The 13,447-nt window shown below is 40.1% G+C and overlaps 1 protein-coding gene across 1 annotated transcript in view; it reads right to left on the bottom strand.

Annotated features, from left to right (window-relative positions):
* Positions 1 to 3,994: 3,994 nt before the first annotated feature.
* PTH2R (parathyroid hormone 2 receptor) overlaps positions 3,995 to 13,447 on the bottom strand; it is a 102,934-nt gene continuing 93,481 nt past the window's right edge. Inside the window, exons 10-13 of the mRNA XM_024738377.1 lie at positions 10,620 to 10,714; positions 7,664 to 7,802; positions 5,564 to 5,605; positions 3,995 to 4,460 (exon numbers count right to left, since the gene is read on the bottom strand). Of these exons, the coding sequence (XP_024594145.1) occupies positions 4,065 to 4,460; positions 5,564 to 5,605; positions 7,664 to 7,802; positions 10,620 to 10,714 (672 nt within the window). The 3' untranslated portion in view covers positions 3,995 to 4,064. The remainder of the gene's footprint in view (positions 4,461 to 5,563; positions 5,606 to 7,663; positions 7,803 to 10,619; positions 10,715 to 13,447) is intronic.

Here is a 13,447-nt window from a genome sequence, read left to right as displayed (position 1 = left end):
TTCCTCATTGACTTGCCATACTATTAAGCTCTTGATAAAGAAAGTAAAAAAGGGCCACATGGGTGAGAGAACAATCAGGGGCCTTGGAGTCAAACTGAACTGGGTTCAAATCCTGAGTCAGCTACTTTGATCTGGAGCAAATCATTTAACTTCTGATTATCATGACATTTTTGAAATGGTGATAACTGCATCATAGTGTGTGACGAAGATTATATGATAAAATATACTGAAAATACTGAGCTCAGTTCTTAAAACAACGCCAATGTATATTGACTGTTTATCTATGCTATTTCTAAACTGCCCATCTGTTCAGCATAGAACTTCTGGGAAGAGCAGGTTAGAGATTTACTGGGCAATTGCTTCCCTGTGTGTCTTAGGGAGAGGGTCCAAGAGTGGAGGACATAGGCAGAACAGGTCTAAAGAGAGAAAAAATGAACTAAAATATTTAATAACTCATTAGAAAAAATGAGACTGTCCTCCACAGATTTTTGAATAAACTCAACCATATATTTACTTTTCTAAAATGAAATAATCGCTGGTAAGAAAGTGAGTTCTAATGACCATACTACCCAAGACAATCTATGGATTCAATGCAATCCCTATCAAACTACCAATGGCATTTTTCACAGAACTGGAACAAAATAATTTAATATTTATATGGAAACACAAAAGACCCCGAATAGCCAAAACAATCTTAAGAAAGAAGAACAGATCTGGAGGAATCATGGTCCCTGCCTTCAGACTATACTACAAAGCTACAGTAATCAAAATAGTATGGTACTGGCACAAAAACAGACACAGAGATCAATGGAACAGGATAGAAAACCCAGAAATAAACCCACACACCTATGGTCACTTATGACAAACAAGGCAAGAATATACAATGGAGAAAAGACAGAATCTTCAATAAGTCATGCTGGGAAAACTGGACAGCTACATGTAAAAGAATGAAACCAGAACATTCTCTAACACCATACACAAAACTAAACTCAAAATGGATTAAAGACCTAAATGTAAGACTGAATACTATAAAACTCCTAGAGGAAACCATAGACAGGACACTCTTTGACATAAATCATAGCAATATATTTTGGATGTCTCCTAGAGTAATGAAAACAAAAATAAACAAATGGGACCTAATTAAACTTAAAAGCTTTTGCACAGCAAAGGACACTATAAACAAAATTAAAAGACAACCTGTGGAATGGAAGAAAATATTTGCAAGTGATACAATCAACAAGGGACTAATTTCCAAAATATACAAACAGCTCATACAGCTCAATATCGAAAAGAAAAAAAAACCCAATCAAAAAATGGGCAGAAGACCTAAATAGACAGTTCTCCAAAGAAGACATACAGGTGGCCAAAAGGCACAGGAAAAGATGCTCAGTGTCACTAATTATTACAGAAATGCAATCAAACTGCAATGCAGTATCACGTCACACCAGTCAGAATGGCCAACATTAAAAAGTCTACAAATAATAAATGCTGGAGAGGGTGTGGAGAAAAGGGAACCCTGCTACACTATTGGTGGGAATGTAAATTGGTGCAGCCACTATGGAAAACAGTATGGAGTTTCCTTAAAAAACTAAAAATAGAGTTACCATATGATCCAGCAATCCCACTCCTGGACATATATCTGGAGAAAACTCTTAACTCGAAAAGATACATGCACCCCAATGTTCATTGCAGCACTATTTACAATAGCAAAGACATGGAAGCAACTTAAATGTCCATCAACAGATGAATGGATAAAGAAAATGTCATATATATATATATATATGTGTGTGTGTGTGTATGTGTGTGTGTATACACACACACACAATGGAACATTACTCAGCCATAAAAAATGAATGAAATAATGCCATTTGCAGCAACATAGATGGTCCTAGAGATTATCATACTAAGTGAAGTAAAAGTCAGAGAAAGACAAATATCTTATGGTATTGCTTATATGTGGAATCTAAAACAAAAATGAGACAAATGAACTTATCTACAAAACAGAAATAGACTCACAGACATAGAAAGCAAACTTATGGTTACCAAAGGGGAAAGTGGTGGAGGGATAAATTAGGAATTTGGGATTAACAGATACAGGCTACTACATATAAAATAGATAAACAACAAGGACCTACTGTATAACACAGGGAGCTATATTCAATATCTTGCAATGATCTATAATGGAAAAGAATCTGAAAATATATATACACATATATATGTATATGTATAACTGAATCACTCTGCTGCACACCTGAAACATTGTAAATCAACCACACTTTAGTAAAAGAATAAAAATTACAAAAATAGAGTACTAGTTTAATGGCAATCCTTGGTAAGTACTCAATATTTTACTTGATAAAATCAATGCACAGGTATAACTTACAGTCCTAGCTGTCTAATTGGATGCAAACATTATCAAAACCTGTGCATTCAATATAGCATTGAATCAAATGAATTAAGTTTGCACAATGGCACCTTCGTAAACAGGATGGGAAGGAAATGACCTCTGTCTGTCACAGGCGAGGAAGGAAAGAATGAACATGGGAGAAAAGTGCAATATTTTTCAAGAGGGCATGTAGACATCAGAGTACCTTTTTCATCATAACACTATTTGCATATTTAAACCATTCAGCAAAGTAAGATGGATCAGCTTGACCTGTGTCATTTCACCTAAAAACACATTACTCTGTGATGTTTTCATTTCCTATGTGTATTTGGCTCTCCCATTAGAGTGGAAACTTCATGAGGGTCAGAGGCTAGACCATACTACAATAAGAGTTCCTCAAGCATTCTCTACCCAGAAGGAATTCATTTATTTTTTTGTGAATGGGCAATATATACATTGGCAACAGTATGCATATGGCTAAGAACATGGGACTTAAAGTCAGATCTGTGTCTGAAACCGTGTTCTCTCAATCACTAGCTGTGTGACTTTGGGCAAGTCATTCCACCTCTGTGAGTCATGCTGTTATCTGTAAAAAGGGGGACGGTGATAAGACTTACTCCATAACTTTGTGGTGAGGACTAAATAACGTAATGCTTGTAAAAACCTAGCAGGATGCTGGGTACCTAACATGCACTCAGTAAATGTTTCAATACTGCAATACACTGAAATTTCAAGCTCAGTGAAGTTCTGGGGCTACATGCTGATCTCTGTAGATGTGGAGAAGAGACATTTGGTTGATTCCCAAAAACAAAGGTAGGTGCTAAGAGAACATTTTAAAAAGTGACCCAAAATATATTTTTAAAACAAACTTTTAATTTATCCCACATGCCATCTGGAATAGAGTAACAGAACAAAGAAAAAAAATATAGAAGCAGTGTGACTATCACTATAAATGATTACAAACAAAATCAGCTTGCAGATACAAGCTCACTGACTAAGAAAACCTTGTGACATGTCAAGGTTTACAAAAGAGTGAAGACTTGAGATTTGGCTGGTCACAGAGGGGACATTCAAAAAGAGGAATACGTGCAATATTCTTTTTTGAGTAATTTTCCTTATTCCTAGAAACAAGTTTCTCACACAGTTATTATTTTAACAAAGTCCAGCCAGCTTATCTTCCAGTGTGTACTTGTTCCGAGATCTTTAATCTTTCAAAGTATTTTCAGATCCTAATTGCTCCGATGAACAGGCTAAATGAATGCAATGATAGAGGTCCCTTAAAGTGAGAAAGAGAATACTAATTTGTTAAAAAGAAAATGACACATACTAAATGATCTCTATCATATTTCGAGTGATATTTATGAGAGAAAACTAGAGTCGAGCAACTGAAACGTTTGTTCTACCCAAAAGTAGCAGAAAAATGAACAATCACAGAGCAAGTACTACAGGTACTACACATCAATTCAGAAGAGAATGTGATGCCAAAATAAGGTAATTATTCCACTGACACTTCTCCTTTTGTGGCTTTAGTATTTACAGGAGCCAATTCATAGAGCCTAAAAAGGCTGTGAACACTAGAATCCTGACTGTTCAGCTCTGGGGCTCAAGCAGAGGGACGCTAGCCAAGCTCCTCTGCCACAGCCAGATGGATCAGCTCCTATAAGACACAAATGTTGATTCACAGCGCATCTTCGGTTTCTCCTTTGCTTCCTTCAGGGTCTGGGTTAAATTCTAATGGCGTGGATGACTCCTCCATTGGAATCGCATCTCCCTGCTTCCTGTCACTTTCCTTGGTCTCAGCATGTATCAAGTGTGGCAAGCAGTCCTGCTCCGAGTTACTCCAGACGTAGCCGGGTAAAGTCACGTGGTTGTCGGGCTGCCGGCTGGCCGTCTCGGCCGCTTTGCGGGAGATGAGCACCATGCGCGTGCTGGCCGCCACCTGCGACTGGCTGCTGGTGCTGGGCGTCACGGTAGTGAGCACGGAGCCGTATCTGTGGCCGCCGCATGGGGGCGTCCTTTTCCAGTCCACAGAGAGATTCCACCGACTCCACATCTTCTTCACCTCAGACTGAACCTAAACCGCAAGGACCATATTGTGCATCAGAAACCATCAGAGATCCTGGAACCTTGTTAGATGGATGTCTGCCTGATTTCAATGATAGTAATAATCACTAAGGTTCCACTGTGCGCCAGGGACTTTATATATACAGTTGACCCTTGAAGAACACAGGGCTTAGGGGTGTCCGCATGCCCCTGAAAATCCCCTATGACTTCACAATTGGCCTTCTATATCTGGGGTTCTGCATTGGTGGATTCAACCAACCCCAGATGGTGCAGGACTGTAGTACGTATTGAAATGCAGCCAATACATATATCTGACTCATGGGAGAGGAAAAGAGGACATGGGGTTGGAGGAGAAAATGGGATAAATAGTGCCAGCTAAGGCTGTGGACGGGCATGGAAGGTACTCAGCTGGAAATGTAACTGTAACACCATCGCTTCTGCATGGGCATACGAAGGAGGGAAATTGAGAAAAGGACTGGATGGTGAAAAGTGGGTGCTGCAAGGGCATTCATTGTAGGGTGGGGCTCTTGTTTCCATTCTTGCTGCTGAAGATTCAATTCTGCTATTGCAACTTTCCAGAAGGGAGCTTTTTGAAAGTTCCATTGGAAGCAGTGGAAACCTGGTAAGCTGATGTCATCTAAAAGATAGGTACCATTCTTTCTCTCCAGCCAACTCCTAAATGAACTGAAATTGTCCCATCACCATCTTGTAGTTTAAAAAATGTCAAAATGTTCTAATGGATTATTCCCAGGGAAAGTTATATTTGAGTTTCTTATAGAACTTGAAATAAAATATAAGTTGAAGCATTGACTGGAATATGAAGTTCACGGTCCTTCCAAGTATCAATCTGCATTCCAGTTAAGTTGGGTTTTTGATATCGAGGGTTGCAACTGAATTGACATTGAAAAGTGCTGGAAGAGGAAGACCTTGGCTTATTTACATGAATTCTTCCTTTCTCAAAATAATTTATGATTAAAATATCTCCCTTCTCTGTGTCCACTTTGTCCTGTAACCCCTGAGGATTCTAAAGAGATTCCGGTCACATTGCGATGGCCATTTACGAGCTTACTTGGAGCTAGACCTGCAGGAGGTATGGGGTTCCTTCAAACTTACCTCTCCATTGCAGTAGCAGTAGATGATAGACACAAAGAAACCCTGGAGGAGAAAATAGAATGTTTTAATTAATCAATTTTAATTATGAAGATCACAGCACTAAAGTGTCTTGTGCCACAATGCGTAAGTTGAAAAACTGGGTTCTTTTTTAATGATTCCTCCAGAAAATTATGCAAATTATCTCTCCTAATATTTTGAAATCCTTAAATATACATGAAATTTGTCTGAGATCTTTCCTTGGTATGAACTGAACCAAATAACTAAATAAAACACACCAAGATACATGAAGAACTGGTTTTTGTTACATTCGTTTCATGGGTTGCCACCCCAGGACCACAGAACATCCCCCAGTCAGTAAGTGAAATTTTTACACTGTGAATGCTGGAAACTACAGACATAGGATCTTATAAGGTGAAAACACACAGAAACTTTTTTTTCACTCGTTCAAAAATATTTATTGAGTTTATACAGTGTGAAATGCTCAGCATGACAGGGATAAACAACTTAATCAAGACAGACAAAGTCCCTGTTCTCTTAGGGCTTACATCCTAGTAGGAAATACAGATGGATAAAATATAAACAAATAGGGGCTTCCCTGGTGGCGCAGTGGTTGGGAGTCTGCCTGCTAATGCAGGGCACATGGGTTCGAGCCCTGGTCTGGGAGGATCTCACATGCCGCAGAGCAACTAGGCCTGTGAGCCACAACTACTGAGGCTGCGCATCTGGAGCCTGTGCTCCGCAACAAGAGAGGCCGTGATAGTGAGAGGCCCATGCACTGCGATGAAAAGTGGCCCCCGCTTGCCACAACTAGAGAAAGCCCTCGCACAGAAACGAAGACCCAGCACAGTAAAAATAAATGAATTAATTAAAATATAAACAAATAGCCACAGGAGAAAAATGTAAGATGATAAGATAAAGGCCATGCAGGCAAAGCAAGTGGTATTGAAAAAGAAGATGGAGAAGATCTATCAAAGGGAGAACTCAATGAAGACCTCCCTGAGGGGGAGACATTTAAGCTGGTTTGAGTGAGAAGAAGAAGCCAGGCCATGTGAATATTAGAGGGAAGAGCATTCCAGGCAAAGGAAACAGCAAGTACAAACCCCTGAGGCAGAAACGAACTTGAGGTACAGAAATTGTGGAAGAGCTAGTGTGGCTCAAACTTAGTGGGCATCAGGGAGCATGGTGTGAGGTGAGGTCACAGCTGGGCAGGCTCCCCGCCAGGGAGGGCTGTGCACACCAGGAAACTGCGTTTGGATTTTATTCTGACTGCAATGAGAAGCCTCTGGATATGTTCAGCAGTTCAGTGACATTATCAGATTTATTTGTTTATTTTTATTTTATTTTTTTCCAGTACGCGGGCCTCTCACTGTTGTGACCTCTCCCGTTGAGGAGCACAGGCTCTGGACGCGCAGGCTCAGCGGCCATGGCTCACGGGCCCAGCCGCTCCGCGGCATGCGGGATCTTCCCGGACCGGGACACAAACCCGCGTCCCCTGCATTGGCAGGCGGACTCTCAAGCACTGCGCCACCAGGGAAGCCCTATCAGATTTATTTTTAAGATTCTTCAGACTATTGTATGGAGACTAGATTGAAGGCAGGAGGTGGCAGCAAAGGAGTAGCAGGAAGAAGAGTTAGGAGGCGCCTGTAGCCTCCACGTGAGGGAAATGGTATCATGCTTTCAAATGAGATCAAATATAAGGAAGCAACCTCTTCCTCTTACTTGTCTCCCTTTCTCTTTTTTCCTCTCCCCTGCCTATCCCTTCTTTTGCTTTCATTGACTTTCCATACACACACACACACACACACACACGCACACGCACACGCACACGCACACGCACACACACACATTCCTGCTCTGTAGGTGTCACATATTTTACAACAATGTGCTTTCTTGTCTCATAGCCCAAGCTTGTCTGTGAGAAACAGCTCCTGCTGTGGTCAGAGGTTAACCTGACTGACCGCTGCAGGATAGAAATGCGCAGGTGCCAGAAAATAGCCCCTTTCCTGGCCCTTGGGAGACAGGTGCGTGAACGCCAGAGGGAGGGGCAGAGGAAGGAAAAAAGCAAAATACAGGAATCAAATTACTAGTAGCACACTCTACCTGAAAGGAGTTGAAAAAGAGCTCACAGTGCATCCGGATCTCCCACCCAAGCCCAGCAAAGGAGTGGGGCAGGCACACGAACACGATGTAATGCACTCCAAAGACCAGCACCAGCACCAGTGTTGATTTGGCGAGTTTCCTGGAAGAGAATGGCAAGCCTTTTAATTAGTCAATGTAGAGTGCCTTTCCATAGAGACAGCTTGCTGGAAAACATAAAGCTTATTTAGCAGAGCTACCAGGGGCTGACGTTCCCCCATCTCTCTGGATCCACTGCTTCTGCTAGTTTTTTTTCCCTCTCCCTCTTCTTCCTGTCACTTCTATACTAAATCAGGTAGTTTATTCTCACTTCCCATGATTACTATCCCCTAAGTCTCTTTAATGTCATTTCCACTCTTCTTGCTTAAAGGATACTATTTTCATAAAATTGTAAAATGCCTTTTTTTTTTCTCTGTCCTAAGTCTTCTTTAACTTCTATGTTTGAGACTTAAAGAGGTTCCACCTCCATCCTCAATAACTGTCTTTACTTTCACAGGCAGCATTTTGGCTTGTTCTGTTCATTTTAGAACCAACTACTCCCTGGTCTCTTCATACACTTGGATCTTCATTTATCATTTCATATTTTCTTATGAGCTACATGTGGTCAATACCTCTTGCCTTCCCTAAATATTCTCTGTCAAATATTCTGTCTCAAATTATCTATAGTTGTAGGTTTGTTTGTTTGTTTACAAACTAAGCAATGTGACTTTATTTCCTTTAACTGCTTCTTCATACACATTTTCTTGTGTATTTAGAGGAATCCCAGTTTCCAATATAATGGATTGACTTTAACATGGCCCCTAATGATTCCCAACCTTCTGGTATTTACATCCTTGTTAATCCTCTCTGCTTGAGTGTGGGCAGGACTTGGGACTTACTTCTAACCAATCAGTTATGGCCAAGATGGTGGGATGCCACTTCTGTGACTATGTTGTCCGAGAGTGTAACATACATTTTAGTAGCAGATTCTCTCCCTTGTTTGATTCAGTGAAGCAAGTTGTGAGCTGCTCTACTGAGAGGCCCATGTGGCAAGGAGAGGTGGCATCTGACCAACCCAGCAAGAACATAAATCCTGTCAACAATCACGTGAGCTTAAGAGTGGATTTTTTCCCCAGTCCAACCAACTGACATCCCAATTATATCCTTGTAAAGAGACCCAGAAGCTGAGGACCCAGCTAAGTCACGCCCAGATTTCTGACAAGCAGAAACCATGAAATAGCCAGTGTGTTGTTTTAAAGCCACTAAGTTTGTGGTAATTCATTTTGCAGCAATAAAGAGCTACTCTATGACCCAAGCACATCATTTTCTAGTTAGGTTTTGTTTTTTTGCATTTCTTTATCCAAGAAACAGCCAAATCAGGTTTCTTCTTTATTTCTCAAATATCCCTCTTTTTCTAAGAATCATTAATGCCCCAGTAATCTCAAATGATTATAACCTTCTTCCTTTCCTCACTAGTCTTTCTTTCAGTTTCTTTCTTCCTTTCTCCCTCCCTCCCTCTCCCTCTTTTCCTTTTTCTTTCTTTCTTTCTTTCTTTCCTTTTCTTTCCTTCTCTCTCTCTCTCTTTCTTTCTTTCTTTCCCTACTTACTTATTATTTTTTTTTTTTTTTGCAAATAAGCTGTCTATTCTGTCTCGGTTTTAAGATAATCCACTCTTTGTTCTCTCCAGCGTTTCTCAAATCTCCTCAGCAACTTTCTACTGAAAGTATAATTTCACATCATTCAGAAATTCTAGAAATTAGTAGCTTTTATTCAGAACTATAGAAATAAGTAGCTTTTATTCAGAATGAGAGAAATAAGTAGCCTTGATTCAGAACTAGAGAAATAATTAGCTTTCAAACACCACTGCACTTTTTCATTTTATGAAGAATGAAAGGCTACTTACATTTTCCATTTTTTATCCTCCTTTGACCTTTGTCTTCACCAATGGAATGAGACATGAGACAAGCTATTCTAGTATAGCACAGACCCTTCACTGTAAACGTAGGCATGATTTTAATACTACCACTTGCAGCATATTGAAAATGACTGGAGCTAGCAGCTGATGGTTTGTTCATATCGTGCATCCTATTCTAGACTTCAGTCCATCTGTATCTGTACTCTTTTCTCCCTGACAGTAAATGCTGCCTACACGGTGCACGGGAATGATTCCACAAAGGACTTAGAGAACGTTTGTGAGAGAAGATCGAAATGTTGACTATGATTTCTTCCTTTCTGTGTCTGCGATAGCATTTCATGACAATGTGAGGCAGAAAGAAACAGATTCTTGTTTGGGGATTACAAAAACTAATCCACATGCACCTGACTAGTGGTGCATATGTTCAGGTAGATAGAAGCCACTTCCAAAATGATTCAGAACTTCCAAAATGATCATCGGGAGAAATGGACACATTCTTAAGATAGTTTGATAATGATTATAAATACTTAATTTGTCCTTTTCTTCAGCAAAGACTGAATAACAGACCTCCTTCAATCAGTACATTTGAAAGTTCTTAAAAATCAATATTTGGGAGGTACCAATTTGATGGGAAGATTGGAAACAATATAGCAAATACACTTTCTTGATTTTTTTTCAGTTATGACATTATTTTAAGAAGGCAAGTGAAATTGTCTGCCAAGATCATCAACAAGAGATTACATAGTCACATAGGTTACACAGTTAATGGTAAAATCCCCGCTGCTAAGAACAGATTTTTTAAAATATACTTAGAATTTAAGCATATTGGGAAGGTTTGTTGTTATTTATATTTTCCTAAAATATATATATACTTTTCTGATAAATAACACAAGCACAATAAAACCAAACGAAAATACACATTCACAATTTAGTCTCTTACAGACATTTCAGATCAACTGATATCTGTCCTTTACTCTAAATAGTAACCAAAATATTTCCTCTGATGGATGTCTGTCCTGGAATTACCTGTATTGTTTCCTTGTGTCATGCCCAACCGCATTCGTCTCCCAAATTTTGGTAGCCAGAACTCTAACGGTATTCAGAAACAGAATAAAGTTCAGCTGAAAGAGAAGATAATATTACAAAGAATTATTAAGTTAGTCTTCAAGTTGTTTGTAAAAATTTACATAAATTGCACCTCTTTGTATTCAAAGACTGAACATTACCCATTCTGTAAATGTGAATGAGGAAATCTGAGGTAAGATATTGGAAAGATAGGGATTCTTGATTTGCCTTCATGAAAACACAGAGATAAAAGTTCAACAGCACTAGAAACAAGAAATACCAGAGGATAATCTGCCAGAATCCATGGGGAATTTCCAAACCAAAGTTCAGATGAAGTTCTGTGGCAGACTTGCTGGATAAAGGATAATAGTTATTATACAAATGTAATTGACAGCCCTTTTTGAAATGAATTCCCAGCTTCTGTATCTATTTTAAGGAGAAGAATAATAGGGTTGCTTTGGGGATGATGTCTCTTTTACGATGTATGAAAAGCACTGGGTGAAGTATACAAGGTTAAAAAAAAAAAAGCCAGGTAAGATGCTGTATAAGAAAAAGTCTCAGTGTAGGCAATTAAATTGAGGTGTGGGCACCACCAGACAATCACGTTCTGGCTTTAAAAAGAGGGAGGGAGGGCTTCCCTGGTGGCGCAGTGGTTGAGAGTCCGCCTGCCGATGCAGGGCACACGGGTTCGTGCCCCGGTGCGGGAAGATCCCACGTACCGCGGAGCGGCTGGGCCCGTGAGCCATGGCCGCTGAGCCTGCGCATCCGAAACCTGTGCTCCGCAACGGGAGAGGCCACAGCAGTGAGAGGCCGTACCGCAAACAAAAAAATAAAATAAAAAAAAGGGGGGGGGAGGGAAAGTATTGGTGGGATAAGACATTTTATGTCCAAGGGCCTCAAGGATCAGTGAAGAGGTCCAAAATGAAGAGGAAGAAAAGATCTCCAGGTCAGGGGTGATAAGGAGGTAGAAGCCCGAACCCCTTGGGTCTCTTAATTCAGGGAGATGTCTACAGTCCAGGAAGCGCTAGTACTTAGGAATAATGGAATTGTGGATTGCCAAGAGTGGGTTTCTGTTAATGCCAGAGCAACAGCTAGAAGAGAGGACCCATCAACTCTGCATTCCTGGGGATAAATTATCCTGCAGAGTCTCCAATCACTTCTGGAATTTGGAGAATTTTGGTATTGGGTGATTCATGTGCCCCACGACCCAAACTAGTTGATTATCTGCATCAGCCCTTAATTCCAACCACCTTCTTGGCCATCCTACCACTGACTACCCCATGGGCAACTCTCACCAATTTCACAGCCTCCTACAAGAACTGGGGTCTGGCTTTTCAATAAGTGGTGCTGGGAAAACTGGACAGTTACATACAAAAGAATGAAATTAGAACACTCCCTAACACGATACACAAAAATAAACCCAAAATGGATGAAAGACCTAAATGGAAGGCCAGACACTAAAAAACTCTTAGAGGAAAACATAGGCAGAACACTCTATGACATAAATCACAGCAAGATCCTTTTTGACCCACCTCCTAGAGAAATGGAAATAAAAACCAAAATAAACAAATGGGACCTAATGAAACATAAAAGCTTTTGCACAGCAAAGGAAACCATAAACAAGATGAAAAAAATATCCTCAGAATCAGATAAAATATTTGCAAACGAAGCAACTGACAAAGGATTAACCTCCAAAATATACAAGTAGCTCATGCAGCTCAATATCAGAAAAACAAACAACCCAATCCAAAAATGGGCAGAAGACCTAAACAGACATTTCTCCAAAGAAGATATACAGATTGCCAATGAACACATGAAAGAATGCTCAACATCACTAATCATTAGAGAAATGCAAATCAAAACTACAGTGACGTATCACCTCACACTGGTCAGAATAACCATCATCAAAAAAATCTACAAACAATAAATGCTGGAAAGGGTGTGGAGAAAAGGGAACTCTCTTGCACTGTTGGTGGGAATGTAAATTGATACAGCCATTATGGAGAACAGTATGGAGGTTCCTTAAAAAACTAAAAATAGAACTACCATATGACCCAGCAATCCCACTATTGGGCATATACCCTGAGAAAACCATAATTCAAAAAGAGTCATGTACCACAATGTTCATTGCAGCACTATTTACAATAGCCAGGACATGGAAGCAACCTACGTGTCCATCGACAGATGAATGGATAAAGGAGATGTGGCACATGTATACAATGGAATATAACTCAGCCATAAAAAGAAACGAAATTGAGTTATTTGTAGTGAGGTGGATGGACCTAGAAACTGTCATAAAGAGTGAAGTAAGTCAGAAAGAGAAACACAAATACTGTATGCTAACACATATATGTGGAATCTAAAAAAAAAAAAAGAAAATGGTTCTGACGAACATAGGGGCAGGACAGGAATAAAGACACAGATGTAGAGAATGGACTTGAGGACACGGGACGGGGAAGGGTAAGCTGGGATGAAGTGAGAGAGTGACAGTGACATATATACACTACCAGATGTAAAACAGATAGCTAGTGGGAAGCAGCTGCATAGCACAGGGAGATCAGCTCGGTGCTTTGTAACCACCTAGAGGGGTAGATAGGGAGGGTGGGAGGGAGACGCAAGAGGGAGGGGATATGGGGATATATGTATATATATATCTGATTCAGTTTGTTATAGCAGAAACTAACACAACAATATAAAGCAATTATACTCCAATAAAGACTAAAAAAAAAACAAACAAAAAAAAGAACTGGGCGCTGGGTCTTGATCCCCATACCCTAGAGGAAGGACAG

The sequence above is a fragment of the Neophocaena asiaeorientalis genome, unplaced genomic scaffold (assembly GCF_003031525.2).
Source record: "Neophocaena asiaeorientalis asiaeorientalis breed wild unplaced genomic scaffold, Neophocaena_asiaeorientalis_V1.1 scaffold258, whole genome shotgun sequence".
Taxonomy (NCBI): Eukaryota; Metazoa; Chordata; class Mammalia; order Artiodactyla; family Phocoenidae; genus Neophocaena; species Neophocaena asiaeorientalis.
The sequence above is the reverse complement of the archived record's forward strand: the minus strand, read 5'-3'. Positions and strand labels throughout refer to the sequence as shown.